Genomic DNA, 20026 nt, shown 5'->3' with positions numbered 1-20026 from the left:
AACAGGAATTTGTAAAAACTCTGAATAATTTAGTTCAAAAGGATACATTTACAGTTTGGGACAAGTTGTCTACAAATCAGAGAAGAACTCATCTTACAAAACTGATACATACTGCTGAGCAGGCTACCTTAAGGATATCTCAGAACTTTCAAAAGACCACTCAGTTTGATACTAATTCAAGTGATATAGGTAAGAAGTCAAGGTCAAATTCACAGCAGTAGTGTTTTCCAAAGAAGCCATGCTCAAAAGAGATGAAAAGTATCTAAACTGCTGTTAATTAAATTGGCAGTTGTTTATCAGTGCAGACGTGAATGATGATGCATATCACAAGAGTGGGTATGAATGAAGTTTGAATAAAAAGGATGAATCAATGAGATTTGTCTCCTACTTGCAACTTTCACCTTTTCCTATTTCTGAACTGTTTATCATTTAAATGCTCAGAGAACCTTACTTCCTTGTCATCTCATGACTTGGCAGGATCTGTCTGGACCAGTGATAGTATAAATAGATTTTCTGGATGTAATATATTTAAAGTCAAAGTGAAGTGAAGTGAAGTTGCTCAGTCGTGTCCGACTCTGCAACCCCATGGACTGTAGCTTACCAGGCTCCTCCCTCCATGGGATTCTCCAGGCAAGAGTACTGGAGTGGGTTGCCATTTCCTTCTCCAATTTAAAGTCAAACTTTTATTTAATTATAACCCATATAAAGACAAATGTATTTATCAAATGAATATAAGTTGATGAATTTTCACAAAATGAACCTCAGAAGATCCCTCACCTCCCCTTGCCAACCACTCCCTGACCCCTAAAGGTAATGCCGTCCTGACTTCTAACACCACTTCACAAGCATAATTTTTATTATTTCTGCAATAATCTGATTATTTTTAAACATTGAAATCCTTTGGACATATATGTTTGTCATGAACATAGTATATTTTAATTTCTCATTAGGAATCCTTTGCCTTTCGGTAATATAAAGCAATTAACATAGCAAATTAGAATGTTACCTGCTTTATGAAATCTCATGCTTGACACTTTTAAAAATCTGTATCAAAATGAGGTTGCCTGTAAAGTTGTTCTGAGGCAGCAAGGTACACTTTCTGAAATAATCATCGCATACACCCCTATTATATTTTCTGGATACTATCCTGCAATGGCACCCCACTCCAGTACTCTTGGCCTGGAAAATCCCATGGATGGAGGAGCCTGGTGGGCTGCAGTCCATGGGGTCGCTAAGAGTCAGATACGACTGAGCGTCTTCACTTTCACTTTTCATTTTCATGCATTGGAGAAGGAATGGCAACCCACTCCAGTGTACTTGCCTGGAGAATCCCAGGGACGGGGGAGCCTGGTGGCCTGCCGTCTATGGGGTCGCACAGAGTCGGACATGACTGAAGCGACTTAGCAGCAGCAGTAGCAGCATCCTGCTGTGTAGTAGATATACAAAAATCATTACGTCATCAGGATTTACCAGTTACTCAAAATTAAGATAACAAGCATTGTGACTCATATATAGAAGCTTAAATTTCTATATCTGTTCATGAAAAAGGTGACTAGGCACAGGTAAGGAAATTATCACTCAAGAATTTAATTCAGTCACTCTGTATATAATAAATTATGTTGTAGATATAATCCTCTAATACATTGTAATTTCTTGTCTGCTTTAGTAATTAAGATTTATAGTTTCTTTGTATACATATTTTCTTTTATTAATAGAGATAGAATTAAACGATGAATGCTGTAGTGTAATAAAAAAGCTATAAACTTGAATCAAATTTTAAAATACAAATTATAATGTCTAGACGTCATGTTCAGAATACATTCATTCTACCTGATGTAATTAAGAGTTGAAATACAATAATGATAGATCAAGTTCTCGCTAACTAAATATATTAATTAAACTAATTTCAGAGAATTTATTATTTTCATATTTTTGTTTCAGCTCTCAAAACTTTCTTTTTTGATTCACATCACATAAAATATATTAATTCCTGTATGAATATGGACGGAGATAATATAAAGATATTTCCAAAGAGAAAAACTGCATATGATTCAAATGGTAGGACTTTGACAAGCTTATAAACAATATTTCAATGTTTTGCAATAAATACCATACATTTGCTTGTATCATATGTGCTTATAACATGTGTGGTTTTCTATAGAAAAATGTTATGTTTATACATAGAAATTCTGCATTTGTATTTGATATTTTTATTATGATAAAAATACCTGGGGAGGATTTTAGCTCATTATCTAGATCCTTCTTGTCCTTGACCCTCCGAATCTGTAATTGTCTAATATTGTTAGGATCCCAGTGGAAATACACAAAGGGACTGTCGTTTTATTCCTCATTTTTCAGCAGCCAGTAGATGCTATAATTTTCATAAAATCCTTTTAACAGTTCTTCTTCAGAAATCCTTCATATTCCTCGCTGTGAGCCTGAATTTGGGGTTATGTGAGGAAGACGAATAGAAATAGTTTTCAAAAAAGGCAGAAAGTTATTGTTTAAGCTTGAATTTCTCTTCTGTTCATTTCTTAGTCATTGTACAGTAACTCTTCAACTAAACTAAAGGCAGGGTTTCTTAAGAAATGTGATCCAAGAGCGCTAGTACTAGCAGATGGCTTTATAATTATCTAACTAATATCCTCATTTTATGGACAAGAAAACTAAAGCACAAGAAGGTAATGGATTTGTCTCTATATATGTAACAGATAATACAGAACTAAAACTTGAAGGGAAGGAGTTAACATAGAAATCAGCCCTGAACAGGTTTTCCTTGTCACCTAACCAGACAAGCTATCAGCTGCTATTCTAGTTTAACCATTTATCTGTCCTCAGTGCAAAGCACTTAGAAAAAAAAAGTAACAACCCTGCTGATAATAGAAATATTGTTGTTCTCACATAGGTCAAAATATATTACCTAAAAAAGCATGATCATAATATTTTCTCAAAGCAAGTATACATAAAATGGAAAATATATGTAATAATACACATATGTCACTTTATAGACATCATTTTATTTTTAAAAATTACATTGTCTTTATTGTTTAAAAGCAGTTTGTGCTTTCATTCTCAGAAAAATATCTTTAAAAAAAATTTTTACAGCACTAATGGGAAATGTTTTTCTAATCCATTGATATTGTCCTCTCAATTTTTTCTTGTCATTTTTTATTCAAAAGTAGGGAACAGATGGCCATAAAAAAGCAAAAATAGCTAAGCCATACTGCCATTGAACCCATGGTTCTTACCCCATTATATCATATTCGAATTAACCAAGCACACACATAATATTTAGGAGCAAATCCAAAGAATGTGTTAAACTGTTGTATTTTCAAAGACAATTTGAGTAGGATTTAGAAACTGAGAATAAAGACATTGAAAATACTTATCATAGTGACAGATGATAAAATTGTCATAGAATTAATATCTCAAAGAGATCCTGTCTGAGTGTATGATAGGTTTGTTACATTTCATAATCATGCATGCAAACTCTGACATTTGAAAGGGACAGTAATACTGGCTCTCAAGAATGCAGAGGAAGAAAATTTGTTTTCCTCAAGGTTGAATCTTTAAAAGAAGGACAAGTGTAACAAACTGATCAAACCCATTCAATGATGTCTACATGCAATTATTCATTTATTGACAAAATCCGTTAATGAAAACATGCATTAGTTAAAAGCTGCATAATGTCATCCGTAGGAAAATACAGGAGGCACAGATGGATTTTTAGTATTTTTTATGTACTGAATTTTGGTGTCTGTCGTTACTGAATGAACTAGTTTACAAAAATAGATGCTGAACTGATATGAAAATTAAAAGCCAGATCAGGCCTAGAATTAGTGGGAAATTAAAATTAAAATAGGTTCCAAATGGTAAAAATAAACAAATATTGAAACTATATTCAGAAAAAAATTAAAAAGGTATTTTGAACTGTTCTATGTGGTATGCATTTTCTTTTACTCAAAATTGATGTTAAAAAATAGTTTCCTTTAGAAAAGATTGGAGTGATTCATAGTTTTAAATCCATGTTACCTTTATGCTGCTTCATTTGATTTTGAACCATCCCCTCCTGCAATCTCTGAGAAGTTGCTTTTGTATGAACTTGTTCATCAACTGGACTAGGTCAGGTTCACCTAAGAGGTTTCCAGGTTCTGTTTCTGATCAAGGTCTGTCCATAGCAAATGCTGGATTAGCTGCCAATCTCCTAGAGCCATCACAATTTCACTAGCTCAAACATGGTATACTAACATTTCTCTGAGCTGACAGTTTAGGAAAATATGTAATGTATCTGAATGTCCGCAAGACTCTTTGCGGTGTCTTTGGTACCTTTCTAGACTGAGATAGAAAACGTAGTGATATATTTTTGCAACTTCTAGCTCACATAATGATATCCAAAGAATACTATTTACTAATAAATATATTAAATAAATTGTGATGTGGAGAGTTCCAGCTTTGTATCACAGTCCTTTGTTTTTTATGACATTGTCAACATTTGTATCAATGATTGTGATTATTTTGTGCTTTTCAGATTATTTGCTAGTGTCACAAATTTGAGGAAACAAATGAATATGATAGAGTTATTCCTAAGTTGTTCAAGCATCAAAGCAAGCATATAATGTTTCCAGTTAATAAGTATGCAATAATCATCTTAATATAGCATCTTTTAATTTTACAGACAGCTCTCTCATATAATGACAGTACATGGTCTCCACTTTATCCAAGTAAATAGCCAGGGGGAATATCACTATTCACTCATGATGTTTTACATGAGAATGTTCAAGTTTACCCAGGGACAGACAAGTATAAGCAATGACTAAAACCAGAACTTCTATTTCTAAATAAATAAATTCTAAATATAAATTCCTCAATTTACTGTCTATTATTCTATACAGCAGAGAAGTTACATGACCTAAGTGAAAATAGGAATTTTAAAAGACAATAAGATGCTGATGTTGAGTTGTTCACACAGTTAATATCAGTGATAATGAACTGCCACAAAAACTGAGGCAATTTGAGATCCAGTAAAGTAGGTACAGAGTCCAGGCTAAGGAAAAAATAGTCATGAGATAGTATGGACTGATCTGGTAACAGTCCTAGTATTGGGTTATGTGCTGATGTGCTGCATCTGGGGAGTATGAGGGTGCGGATAAATGGCTGCCTTGAAAGACAATAAATTCCCTACCCTGAGACTGTATATGTCATCAATTTAAATAGAAAACATTTCAGTGGGCATGAGATTGAACTCAGTGGCATCTCACAACTCTTCAGTTATAAACTTTCTTAGCACTATAAATCTTTTTTGTTATACTGTAATTTTTTACCAATATCTTTCTAATGCATACACTTGCCCAGCAAAGTAATAAGTCAAGATTTTATTTTTCAAGTATACATAATACCTTGGTTCTTACACAGCACTTGGATGTAAATTTATATAGGACAAAATTTCTCCTATCTATAATTTGTGCCAAAGAGATGCTACAGTCCATGATCAGAGTCACAGAGGTCAGAGAACCTGTTTTAATATCGTTTGATGATGTGAGCATAGATATAATAAGACCCACATTTCAGTATGTGGGAATGTGTATAACTGCCTTTTTTATGTTTATTTTAAGAATTTTTCTGAATACCTTTATTTGATTGACAGGCAGTGTTGCAGTTGCATTTTTATATTATAAGAGCATTGGTCCTCTGTTTTCGTCATCTGACAACTTACTGGAACCTCAAAGTTATGATAAAGCTGAAGAAGAGGGAAGAGTCATCTCTTCAGTAATTTCACTCTCAATTAGCTCAAACCCACCCACATTATATGAACTTGAAAAAGTAACATTTACATTAAGTCACATAAAGGTAAGTTGAAATTCCAGTGACTATATATTATTATTGTGAAACATTCAAAGAAATGAGTGTTGTTTTTTTTTTTGGTTGTGTCACTTTAATTGTATGTGAATTCTTGAGTTTAAACCTACAAATTCAAAATCAAATTAAAAGAGTAAAGTGACTTCAGCTAATTTTTCTATAAAATATTTTGGGGGCTCCCCCGGTGGCTCAGAATTTGTCTGCCAATACAGGAGACAAGGGTTCAATCCCTGGTCTGGGAAGATCCCACATACCACAGAGCACCTAAGCACATGCACCTCAACTATTGAGGCTGTGCTCTAGAGCCCAGGAAATGCAACTCTTGAGCCCACATGCTCCCAACTACTGAAGCCCACATCCTAGAGCCCGTGCTCTGCAACTAAAGAAGCCACTGCAAGGAGAAGTCCACGCAAGGCAGCTAAAGAATAGCCCCTGCTTGCTGAGAGTAGAGAAAGCCCACACAGCAGTGAAGATCCATCACAGCCAAAAATATTAATAAATAAAATGATATCAATTAAAAAACTGTGTAGCTAAAAATAGGTTGGTACTTTCAGTGCTTTTTAGACTTTCTAATGAATACCAAAGAATTTTATGTATTTGATCTCTGAAACTAAACTACATTTTAGTTTTAAAAGTACATTGTTCATTTTTGAAATCTCTGTACCTTCAAGGAATAAGTTATAAAAATATATCAAAGAGACGAATATTACTTTTGTAATGAGGGAAATGTTTGGTTAATAATTGTCATATAAAACAATATTTGGAGGGATTTGATTACAGTGAAATCATAGAGGAGTTCATAATATTTTTTCCTAAAGAAATTATCTGAGACCACTTTACTCTTTGATCATTATTCCAAATCTTTTTTCACATCCATGTATAATTAAAACCATACAATGAAAAAAATGATTAAAAATAACCAGGCATTTATGTTTTTTATAGACCTAAAAGTGAATGGGGAAACACGAAATCATATTGTTTGCTGCATACCGTTGATGGTTTCTTGGGCTTTCAATTGAATTTCAGTCCTAGTACATGATTAAAGTGCCTTAGAAGCTCCATTTAGAGAACCTTGAAGCTGGGCAAGGTTGTCATGCAAATTGAAAATTGTATTTGCATGTTTATGGGAAACAGGGGACTCAAAGAACATATAGTCAGCCTTCCATATCCACAGGTTCCACATCCATGAATTCAGCCAAACACAGATGGAAAATATGTGAGGGGAAAAAAATCCAGAAAGTTCCAAAAAGCAAAACTTGAATTTACTGCAGGCCATCAATTATTTACATAGCATTTTCATTTTATTGTATAAGTAATCTAGAGATGATTTAAAATATATGAGAAGATGTGCATAAATTAGAGGCAAACACTATTCTCCGGAAGTCACTCGAGCATCTGTGGTTTTCAGGATGCACAGGAGTCCTGGAATCAATCACCTGTGGCTATCAGGGGACCACTCTACATGCGTACATACAGTCCAGATGTGGCACTGTAAAGAAAGATGTCCAATGCAGAGAGAAACTGAAGTGTGTATAGAAGATCCAAATAACTAGTAGCTCAGACCTAAACATTGATAGGCATTCTGTTGAGGGAAAAAGAAGGTGTGAAATGTTTTAAGAATGGAAATTAAGTTTAGATATATTCAGATACTAAATGCAAATGACCTTTGGATCCTAGGAAAAAAAATATTGTTCTTTTACATGGTCTCATGGTTTTTCTATGCTATTTTAATTGGGGTATAATTGCTTTACAATATTGTATTAGTTTCTTCTGTATAATGAAGTGAATCAGCTATATGTGTATAAATTTCCCTCCCTCTTGAAGCTCCCTTCCACCCCACCCCCATCCTACCCATCTAGGTCATCCAAAGCATTCAGCTTAGCTCCCTGTGCTATACAGCGGTTTCCCACTAGCTATTTTACATATTTGTTGTTATTGTTCAGTTACTCGGTGCATGTCTGACTCTTTGAAACCCCATGGACTGCATCATGACGGGCTTCTCTGTCCTTCACTGTCTCCCAGAGCTTGCTCAAACTTATGTCCATTGAGTTGGTGATGCCATCTCATCCGCTGTCATCCCCTTCTTTGCCTGCCTTCAATTTTTCCCAGCATCAGGGTCTTTTCTAATGAGTGAGTTCTTCACATCAGGTGGCCAAAGTACTGGAGCTTCAGTTTCCGTATCAGTCCTTTCAATGAATATTCGGAGTTTATTTCTTTTAGGAGTGACTGGTTTGATCTCCTTGCTGTCTAAGAGACCCTCAAGAGTCTTCGCCAACACCACAGTTCAAAATCATCAATTCTTCGGCACTGAGCTTTCTTTATAGTCCAACTCTCACATCATAAATGACTACTGGAAAAACCATAGCTTTGACGAGATGAACCTTTGTCGGCCAAGCAATGTCTCTGCTTTTCAATACGCTGTCTAGGTTGCTCAGCTTTTCTTCCAAGCAGCAAACGTCTTTTAATTTCATGGCTGCAAAAACCATCTGCAGTGATTTTGGAGCCCAAAAAAATAAAATCTCTCACTATTTCCATTGTTTCTGCATCTATTTGTCATGAAGTGATGGGACAGGATACCTTGATCTTAGCTTTCTGAATGTTGAGTTTTAAGCCAGCTCTTTTACTCTCCTCTTTCACCTTCATCATGAGGCTCTTTAATTCTTCATTTTCTGCCACAAGGGTGGTGTCTTCTGCATATTGGAGGTTATTGATATTTCTCCCAGAAATCTTGTGCTTTGTCCAGCCCGGTATTTCACATGATATACTCTGCATATAAGTTAAATAAGCAGAGTAACAGTATACAGCGTTGACATACTCCATTCTCAATTTGGAACCAGTCTATTGTTCCATGTCTGATTCCAGCTGTTGCTTCTTGACCTGCAAACAGGTTTTGCAGAAGGCAGGTAAGGTGGTCTGATATTCCCACCACTTTAAGAATTTTCCACAGCCTTAGGAAGCATCACTATGAACAAAGCTAGTGGAGGTGATGGAATTCCAGCTGAGCTATTTCAAATCCTGAAAGATGATGCTGTGAAAGTGCTGCACTCAGTATGCCAGCATTTTGGAAAACTCAGCAGTGGTCACAGGACTAGAAAAGGTCAGTTTTCATTCCAATCCCAAAGAAAGGCAATGCCAAAGAATGCTCAAACTACCGCACAATTGCACTCATCTCACAGGCTAGTAAAGTAATGCTCAAAATTCTCCAAGCCAGGCTTCAGCAATACATGAACCGTGAACTTCCAGATGTTCAAGCTGGTTTTAGAAAAGGCAGAGAACCAGAAATCAAATTGCCAACATCTGCTGGATCATGGAAAAAGCAAGAGAGTTCCAGAAAAACATCTCTTTCTGCTTTATTGACTATGCCAAAGCCTTTGACTGTGTGGATCACAATAAACTGAATACCAGACTTCTCGAGAAACCTATATGCAGGTCAGGAAGCAACAGTTAGAACTGGACATGGAACAACAGATTGGTTCCAAATAGGAAAAGGAGTATGTCAAGGCTGTATATTGTCACCCTGCTTATTTAACTTATATGCAGAGTACATCATGAGAAACGCTGGGCTGGAGGAAACTCAAGCTGAAATCAGGATTGCCAGAAGAAATATCAATAGCCTCTAATATGCAGATGACACCACCCTTATGGCAGAAAGTGAAGAGGATCTAAAGAGTCTCTTGATGAAAGTGAAAGAGGAGACTGAAAAATTTGGCTTAAAGTTCATCATTCAGAAAACTAAGATCATGGTATCCAGTCCCATCACTTCATGCCAAATAGATGGGGAAACAGTGGAAACAGTGGCTGACTTTATTTTTCTGGGCTCAAAAATCACTGCAGATGGTGATTGCAGCCATGAAATGAAAAGATGTTTACTCCTTGGAAGGAAAGTTATGACCAACCTAGATAGCATATTCAAAAGCAGAGACATTACTTTGCCAGCAAAGGTCTGTCTAGTGAAGGCTATGGTTTTTCCAGTGGTCATGTAAAGAAAGCTGAGTGCAGAAGAATTGATGCTTTTGAATTTTGGTATTGGAGAAGACTCTTGAGTCCTTGGACTGCAAGGAGATCCAACCAGGACTAAAGGAGATCAGTCCTGGGTGTTCATTGGAAGGACTGATGTTGAAGCTGAAACTCCAATACTTTGGCCACCTGATGCAAAGAGCTGACTTGTTTGAAAACACCCTGATGCTGGGAAAGAATGAGAGCAGGAGGAGAAGGGGATGACAGAGGATGAGAAAGATGATTGGATGGCATCACTTACTCAATGGACATGGGTTTGGGTGGACTCCGGGAGTTGATAATTGACAGGGAGGCCTGGCGTGCCTGGTTCATGGGGTCGTAAAGAGTCGGACACGACTGATCAACTGAAATGAACTGAACTGAACTGAATTGAACAGTTTATTGTGATCCACACAGTCAAAACTTCAGTGTAGTCAATGAATCAGAAGTAGATGTTTTTTTCTGGAATTCTCTTGCGTTTTCTGTGACCTAACACATATTGACAATTTGATCTCTGGTTTCTCTTTCTTGCCTATGTGTTGCTAGTTTGGTTTAGTCACTAAGTCATGTCCAGCTCTTGTGACCCTGACTGTAGATGGCCAGGCTCCTCCCTCTGTGGGATTTCTCAGGCAAGAATACTGTGGGGTTGCCATTTCCTTCTCCAGGGGTTCTTCCGAACCCAGGGATCAAACCTGGGTCTCCTGCATTGCAGGCATATTCCTTACCGATTGAGCCACCAGAGAAGCCAGTACTATTTCATGCATGGTAGTGTACATATGGGCTTCTCTACTGACTCAGTAAAGAATCTGCCTGCAATGGGGAGACCTGGATTTGATCCCTGGGTCAGGAAGATCCTCTGGAGAAAGAAATGGCCACCCTCTCCAGTGTTCTTGCCTGGAGAATCCCAATGATAAAGGAGCCTGGTGGGATTCAGTCTATGGGATAGCAAGATTTGGACAGAGAATAGTGACTAAACCACCACCAATATTTTCTTTAATGAATATTTAATCTGAAGATTTATGTTTGATTCTGTTTTACTACACTTATCAATGATTTGTTATTGTTGTTTAGTCACTAAGTCATGGCCAACTCTTTTGCAACCCCATGGACTATAGTCTGCCAGGCTCCTCTGTCCATGGGATTTCCCAGGCAAGAATACTGCAGTGGGTTGCCCTTTCCTTCTCCAGGGGATCTTCCAAACTCAGAAATGGAACCCACATCTCCTGCTTGGCAGGTGGATTCTTTACCACCGAGCCACCAGGTCTTAAATACAATTTTGACATATCTTAGTCTCTTAACACAATACCCTCTTCACAAGGCTCTTTGGAGGATCAGATTAAACAAAGTGGGTGAGAAAGCACGTGGTTAACTATAAATTGTTATATAATTATAAATAGTTTCTATTTCTATAAGATAAACTAGCATAGATATATAGCATTCTATGAATAACTTATTAAAACTTACAGTGCATTCATCAGGTATTGTATTGTGATTAGTTAATATTAATATATGATAAGGAGAACTCTGCTACATATTGAACAATCATCCTGTAGTCTATTTGATCAGCCCCTGTGATCTATGATCTTAAACTCACCACACTTTACCTCATTCATTACTGGAACTGCATTGGCTTCTAAATATATCTGGAAAACGTTCGTTGAGTCTCACTTCAGAGCTTTTCAGTATTACGTTCCAACTGTCAGAACCCTCTGTTCCCAAGTCTTTAGGGCTCACACTGTCACTTAATTGAAGTATTTTCTTAAACATCTTTTCCTGTGAGAAGCCTCCTCAAGATTAATCCTGTTCCTGCTTCCCTGGTTTATTTAATAATTTCTCATCTTCTCATTAGAATATAAATTCACTTTTATATTCTATATACACTTTTTCTGTTTGCAATACACTTTTTCTGTTTTGTTCAGTGTTTTATTTTTAGCCCCTGGATCAATGACTAACAGCTAGTGCATACTCAATAAATATTTGTTGAAGATAATAAAGATAGTCCTGCACCATTCTAGACAAGATACATGATAGTGCTCAGTCGTGTCTGACTCTTTGCGACCCCATGGCCTGTAGCCCTTCGGGCTCCTCAGTCCATGGAATTTTCCAGGTAAGAACATTGGAATAGGTTGTCATTTCCTTCTCCAGGGGATCTTCCTGACTCAGGAGTTCAACCCTGGTCTCCTGCATTTCCTGTATCAGCAAGCAGATTCTTTATCACTGAGCCACCTGGGAAGCCCCTACATGATCTCAGTTGATAATAATTCTCACAACTACATGAAACAGGATTGATAAAATATAGCATGGTCGTAGGATAAACTTCAGTTCTTTCACACAACAGCAGCACTCTCTTATTAGTGTTGATTTTATGCTTTACCTTTTAGGCGTGGTTTTAATTATATTGTTATGCAAAATAGTATTTTAAATATAACTGAAATGATATCGTATGTGTGACTCTTTTCTCATCAGTAAAACGTCTCTTTTTCAGACCACAGATAAATATAAGAGTCAATGTGCATTCTGGAACTACTTACCTGACACCATGAATGGCAGCTGGTCTTCAGAGGGCTGTGAGCTGACAAACTCGAATGATACCCACACCTCGTGCCGCTGTAACCACCTGACACATTTTGCAATTTTGATGTCTTCTGGTTCTTCTATTGTAAGGCAATTTCCTACTTCATATTTCTAAATCTGTCTTTGCTTTTTTTCTTGTTTTTTATGTTGTTCAAGAGAATAAATAATTTCTATATGTTCTTTGGATGTAAATAGCATATTTAATTTATTGATGTGATCTCAACATTACCTTTTTTAGTCTTTCTTTTCTTACCTGCGTTCTATGACATGTCTAGTTTAAATCTTTGATTGTTTTTAGTGTAAGACTTACCAATCTATAATAACTAATAGGTTGTATATCAGATTTCTATCCAGACTTTAGTTTTTAATGCTGCTTTTAGGAACCATTTGTACATTTTAAAGGATCATGAACTTTAAGGGCTTTTCCCTTTGTATTGAAAGTTTAATTTTATTGATGACAGATTCATTTAAATCTCTGATACCTGGTCAATAAGTGTTAGCACATCTGTAACAAATACAGTTTTTTAATAATGTAGAATGCCACAGAATTTTAGACATGAAAAATCCCACTAAAGTGAAAAGCTTCAGATTATGTATTTTACATCATAATATCTTGCATTTACATTGTATAATTTTTTATTTTGTATTTTGTAATCTTTAGATTGCAGTCTCATTTCTATACAAAACTTAGAATTCACCAAATTCTTATTGTGACTAAATAAATCTTCCTAACCGTAATGTCAGTGATAAAGTTTTTTTTTTTTTTCCTGAATGAAAGGTGATTTTTTTCTGAATGTTAAATAAACTAAGGTGCCTCTGTTATGTATATAAAACCATCTGGTTAGAGCGAAACCAAACTTTCCCATTTCAAAGTCTCTCACCTATACTATTTTGTTATTCTATTTATGCAGCATTTCTGATACCTTCATTTAATGTGTTTAAATGAATTACTGCATAGAAATAAGACTTACTATTGTCACTGATAAATCTGCTTTAATTAACCATTTTCACATTACAATAATGAATTGCCTTGCTAATATCAAGAAACCGATGGTGGTAACATTGTTAAACCATATACTAATATATACTATGCTTAGAAAAAAAATCACTAATTACAGAACTGTTAAAGTGCTATGTGATTTATATCAGATTTCTGTGACTATTAAGCATATTCAGAAGTACAAAGTTTTCTCATCTAAATGCACATTTGTATTTTTACATTTTAGAAACAGTTTGATTAATGTTTCACCAAAAAAGAAAGTTCATTATATGTTGCAGTTCCTTTGACAAGCTACTGAGTTAAGTCTCTTAACAGCTGTATTATTATTTTCCCTTAGGGTATTAAAGATTATAATATTCTTACAAGGATCACTCAACTAGGAATAATTATTTCACTGATTTGCCTTGCTCTATGCATTTTTACCTTCTGGTTCTTCAGTGAAATTCAAAGCACGAGGACAACAATTCACAAAAATCTCTGCTGTAGCCTGTTCCTTGCTGAACTTGTTTTTCTTGTTGGGATAAATACAAATTCTAATAAGGTATGTAGATCTCTCTTACTCTCTGCTTTCTAAATTTTTACTTTCCTAAATATATATGTAATCGAAACATGAGTTGAAATTAAGGGCTCCGTGGAGCAAGCACACTATATACTTTGTTCTTAAAGCTTTTCTAAGTTTGAAATGCTAACATATATTAGCAACTTGCTGATTAATTCCATTAACCACAGTGGCCCTCATGATGAGTTGTAAAAAGAAATAGCCTTGTTTTGTTTTGGTTTCTTTCTACATGGCCATTAAACAAAAGTGGAGGGGAGAAAAATAGTAGAAAACAATGTTTATCGTATGACAGGGACAGAACAGAAAAGAGATTAGAATTCATAGGCTGAAATTTGATAAATTAGCTCCACCTAGTAACTGCACTTTTGTAATAACCATTTTCCACCATTAATGATCTAGAGCCTTATCAAATATCTCCCATATTGATGTAGACTGGGTCATCCTAAGGTGAGATAAAACAAGCAATAACTTTATGAGGTGAAATGACTCTGAGAGAAGATGGGAAGAGAAAGACATGGAGAGCCATCAGACCAGGATGCAGGTCTGAGCCTGAGTGAAGGAGGAAAGAAAGAGGAAAGGACTAGTGGTAGACGTAGAAGCACCTCGGGCTTCCCAGGTGGTGCTAGCGGTAAAGAACCCACCTGGCAGTGCAGGAGATTAAGAGATGCAAGTTCGATCCCTGGGTCGGAAAGATCCCCTGGAGGAGATGGTATGGAGAGGTAAAGATCCCCTGGAGGAGATCCTTCACAGAGGAATCTGATGGATTACAGTCCATGAGGCCACAGATAGTTGGACACAACTGAAGTGACTTACCACACATGCACAGAAACATTACAAAGCAGGGCAGTTGAGGAAAGCTCAGCTTGCCTGTGAAGTAGTCCTTTCAGAAGACCGTCAACCAAAGTCACATGGCAAATCTCTCAAGAAGAGTAATGTCTTGCTGTGCTCAGTCAATGGCTGCCAGCAGTCAATCCTAAAGGAAATCAACCCTGAATATTCATTGAAAGGACCGATGCAGAAGGTGAAGCCCCAATACTTGGGCCACCTGATGTGAAGAGCCAACTCATTGTAAGAGACTCTAACGCCAGGAAAGATTGAAGGCAAAAGGAGAAGAGGGCGGCAGAGGATGAGATGCTTGGATGGCATCACCAACTCAATGGATATGAATTTGAGCAAACTCTGGGAGATAGTGAAGGACAGGGAAGCCTGACATGCTGCAGTCCTTGGGGTCTCACCAAGTCTGACATGACTCAGCGAGTGAAAAACAACAACGGCCATCGGAAGTCGTGAGCACATCAGTGGCTTTCCTGTGCAGCTGCTGCAGCCCACTCTGCAGCAGGAGACCAGAGAAATACATCAACATGACCACAGAACCTTCAGTTGCCTCCATATTTCCATTCTTTTTCGTGATCTTCCAAGCAGTGGAGGTAACCCATCAGTAATCAATGTTCTCTTCTGAAGTAGATGCCACAAAGCACCTATTTAATATAATATATGCTAAATTGTAAACTCCATATCTGTTTTTGTTTGTTTTTCAATGGTATTTATAACATCATTCATTTTTGTGTATCCCCAATATCCTCCAATGCATAATTCCCCTGTCTTCATCCCATCATTATCCTCATCACAAAACTATTTTTTTCCGTCTTTCTTTACAATTCTGTGTTTCAACTGTCAAATTCTCCCCATTTTTAAGCCATATTTCAAATTTCACTTCTGCACTAAAGTGGTTCCCAGATTTTAATCACCATCCCCAACCTTATATAGTGCTCTAAAATATATTTTAGTGGGTTATCTCTTTATGGTTAACTTATATTCTATTAAGTGTAGTAAGTATCTAAATATTATTATGTTATCTCACCAGTAATTGGGTTGTGTGTGTGTGTTAGTCACTCAGTCATGTGCAATTCTTTGTGACCCCATAAACTGTAGCCTGCCAGGCTCCTCTGTTCATGGAATTCTCCAGGCAAGAATACTGGAGTGGGTTGCCATTTCCTTCTCCAAGGAATCTTCCTGACCCAGGCATCAAACCTGGGTCTTCCACATTACGGGCAGATTCTTTACCATCAGAGCCACCAGGGAAGCCCAATTATATTAGTTCTGTTAATACAGAAATGTGTAACTGCTGCATTTGTTATTTCTAACTCTAGTTCTAAGTTTGAAGTCAGTACTAATAGATAACATTTTACTGAAATCTATCTCAAATGTACCTGTTAATCTTGTAACTTAAAGTGAATGTATAATGGGTATTTTTGTAAAATATATCATCATTTATTCATTTGTTTTATAAATTAAGTACTCTCTCTTATTTATTATTTTTTAACATAGTGTTAGCAATAGTTTTCATTCTTTGAGCACGATTAAAATAAAGACATCTCCAGAACAGAAATCAGCTCAAATCATAACATAGTCACCGAGATAATCATGGTTGCATGTGACCAATCCACAGTTTATCACATAAGTGTATAAAAAGTATAAATCTCTAGACAAGACTAGCAACTTAATTCTATTACAGGACTGATGAGTGTTGCACATTGATGAAGCACAGTTCTCTTAAATCAGGTGGAAGTGGTGCAATTAAAAAGCTTGACATTTGACAAGGATATTTTACTGTGATCAAGCATTATATAAAATAGTATAATTTATAGAGAAAGTCAAGATTTTTTTTGCTACAATAATGTTAAAATAAGCATTGCTTATGGTTTCGTTCTTTCTTTATGGTCTAGCTCTTCTGTTCCATCGTTGCTGGGCTGCTGCACTACTTCTTTTTAGCTGCCTTTGCATGGATGTGCATTGAAGGCATCCACCTCTATCTCATTGTTGTAGGAGTCATCTATAACAAAGGATTTTTGCACAAGAATTTTTATATTTTTGGCTATCTCAGCCCAGCTGTGGTAGTTGGATTTTCAGCATCATTAGGATACAGATATTATGGCACCACCAAAGTGTAAGTTAAGATGTTCTCATAAATATTTGATATGCAATTCTGAATAAGCTGTGTATATCATTGAAACTCTTGCTTTGTCGAAGTACATACAAACATAAGTATAGATTTTATCTATTATTTACTTTTCAGATGTTGGCTTAGCACAGAAAACAACTTTATCTGGAGTTTTATAGGACCAGCCTGTCTAATCATTCTTGTAAGTATATTTTAAAACTGTGGTTAGAATTCGGAAAAGTGTTGATTTAAAAGTGCTTGAAATTCTCAGCAATCAGTCTTTACTTTGAGAGGAAAATTTATTTGAGCACTTTACTATAAATCATTTATTAACACTATAAATATTGCTTCACTAATAAGAAAACATATACATCTTAAACTCAAAGCTATTACAGTTCACTTGCACCTCTTGGGAGGATGTATTTTTGCATTACTTGTAAGAAAAGCATTTTTCACTTATCAGTAGTATCTCAGCATACTTCAGTACTGAGAGTGTGCCAACCAGCTGATAATCTGGCATTTCAGATGTTTACGTTATTTAATCTTTTATCAATGATCAGTGATCTTTGAAGATTAGACTGTCATCTTTATAGTTTTATCATCCTTATGTACCCTGTCATCACGAAAGTGACTTCAAACTAAATTGCAACATCAGAGACAAGAACCCACTATTTCCCATGAGCAGACAAGTCATGTATTGATAGCCCTATTTCAGTTGGGAAGAAGGCCTTTTAATTCTTATTGGAAGTGGTTTCAAACCTACAAATTTGGCAGCTGTTATATGTTCCATTCTAAATAAAGACATTTTTATATGTCTCCAGAGCATTTCTAAGTGCCGTAAGTTTTCAAAGCCATTCTGAATATAATAGTCTGTCAGTGAATCTGGGAGGTCTGACAGTGCTCTACAATAGAATGAATTGTTAATGGAGGAGTTGTGACAATATTTTGGACAACTTTGTCCCATATGTTTTGACCATAAGTTAGATATCTTTTTGAATTTTTTTCCTCTCAGTCTTTCCCCATGTGTTTTTATGGTTGTGAGGAAGCTGCTAAATGGAAAAAGACTTGAAATGCAAAGCAGAGGATTTGTATCAAGTTTTATTTTTTTAATGGCATGATTGAAAGTCCATTTAGAGACTATATTTCCTAAACATTGCAGAAAAATTGCTTATAATTCTGACAATGAGTCTAGCAATAGAAAAAGAAAACATTGGCAAGATTTCAGCTAAAACAGTTTCAGAGTTAATTTAGAATTGCAAAATTTTCAACTGTGTGAGAATACAGGTTGAATAAGTCCCATCCATGTATTTTCATGCCTTTCCCTGATATGGGTATTTTGTGTGTAGGCCCTATCTATATATTCTTATTGTACTTATTCCTTCTCTACAGAGTGGACCATCTCTGATACTGTTTTGTACACGTGAAAGTTCTGTGGATCAGTGATCCTTAGAGTTTAGAGGAACGTATGAGTTAGGAATTTTCTGAAAACAGGACAAAATAACAAGCGTGCTTCTCTAAAGTAAGAAATGGAAAGTGTTCCCTGAAATTATATTTTTACTCTTGCTGCTATAAGGGGAGAGATAACTGGATTCTCTTATGGTAAGATGGATGGGCTTTAGAAAGGATATCCAAAAATGAGTCCTGTAAACTTTCCTAGAGACTTAAATGAACAGGGTCACACTGTCCTAGTCTGAAATCAATGAACCAATGTGTCTTCCATACAGTTTCTGTATATTAATCATTCCATTTAACTAGAGGGTCAACTATTTAAGAAATGGATAAGGCCCCTTAGTTTTACTCTAAAACTGAATACTGTTTATCTTTTATATATATTTAAAACAGCAGAAATTCTTTAAATAATTATTGAATGAAAGTGAATTCCTTTAGTTATCTCACTTTTTGTGCTAATGCTGGCATATTATTATTAAGCAGTATGATACATTAAGTAAAACTTTTCCTGTTGTCCTAGAATAGTATTGAGTTCAATGAGTAAAAGAAATATTAAGCACCAGATATTTTAAAAAGAGCCCCAATAGTTTGGACCTGACACTTTCCAGGGGTCTTACAAAGAGAGTAGGATGAGCTATAAACCAGTAAGGAGATTTGGGGGGTGGTGGGGGCGAGAGAGTCATGACTTGGAATTAGGAGTCTTTGGCCTGTAAGGGAGGGCATTGTTATTTGTGTAAAGATTTTCCTTACCTTACCAGTGGAAAGAAATAAGTGCTCCCCCCAGTTCTCCTTGAAGACGAGTTGTAGAGGAGTACTGTAAAATGTCTATAGACAATGGCATTGGAAATGGTGAAAGAGTAAAGGCTCTCATCCTGACCCCAGATTGAATGCCAGGGGAATTTTAATGTCTCCTTGATATACAAGAGCAGAGTATGAACAGTGTTTATGACACCTTGACATATTCCCCTCACTTTGGGTCAAGGGTGAACATAGAACATAGAGTTGCTTTTGGTTCCCTGCAGATTGCATGCTTATTGTCCATTCCCTTGACAGCAGGGAGGAAAAGGATTATTGTAGAGTGTGCCTGGAAATAAAATGATGGGGGTAACACACAAAGGTTTCAGCTATCTTATAGGTACAGAAAATTTAGACAAGGAAAAGTTGTAGGGGTACACAGAATATTGTCAGGTCAAGTGAAGTTACAGACAACAAGAGAATAGGTTGAGGACAGGAATGTTGAATGGTAGCATGGCTAGCACTCTCTGAAAATAGAAGGGGTTAAAATGGAAATAAAATACTATAAACACTAAGATCAAACTTACCATCTAAGTGGAGGCCAACACATAAACCAAGATTGTTGTTGTTGAATCACTAAGTCATGTCCAATTCTTCTGCGACTCCGTGGACTGTAGCCCCTCAGGCTCCCTGTCCATGGTATTTCCCAGGCAAGAATACTGGAGTGGGTTGCCATTTCCTCCTCCAGGGGATCTTCCTGACCCAGGGATTGAACCCATGTCTCCTGCATTGGCAGGCAGATTCTTTATCCCTGAGCCACAGGGGAAGCACACCAAGACTACCAACAGTAATAAGAACCAAACTAAACCAGAGTGATGTCATGAAGCTCTCTCCGTCACCAAGAGCTGATCAAACC

General features: G+C 36.4%; 1 protein-coding gene across 1 annotated transcript in view; it reads left to right on the top strand.

Annotated features, from left to right (window-relative positions):
• ADGRL4 (adhesion G protein-coupled receptor L4) overlaps positions 1–20026 on the top strand; it is a 144167-nt gene that overhangs the window by 87684 nt on the left and 36457 nt on the right. The window contains exons 6-12 of the mRNA XM_069595650.1: positions 6–189; positions 1942–2058; positions 5645–5847; positions 12338–12511; positions 13764–13967; positions 16712–16932; positions 17062–17128. Coding sequence (XP_069451751.1) covers positions 6–189; positions 1942–2058; positions 5645–5847; positions 12338–12511; positions 13764–13967; positions 16712–16932; positions 17062–17128 — 1170 coding nt within the window. The remainder of the gene's footprint in view (positions 1–5; positions 190–1941; positions 2059–5644; positions 5848–12337; positions 12512–13763; positions 13968–16711; positions 16933–17061; positions 17129–20026) is intronic.

Source organism: Ovis canadensis, chromosome 1 (genome assembly GCF_042477335.2).
Source record: "Ovis canadensis isolate MfBH-ARS-UI-01 breed Bighorn chromosome 1, ARS-UI_OviCan_v2, whole genome shotgun sequence".
Lineage (NCBI taxonomy): Eukaryota > Metazoa > Chordata > Mammalia > Artiodactyla > Bovidae > Ovis > Ovis canadensis.
Note: the sequence above shows the minus strand (reverse complement) of the source record. Positions and strands in the feature narration are given on the sequence as shown.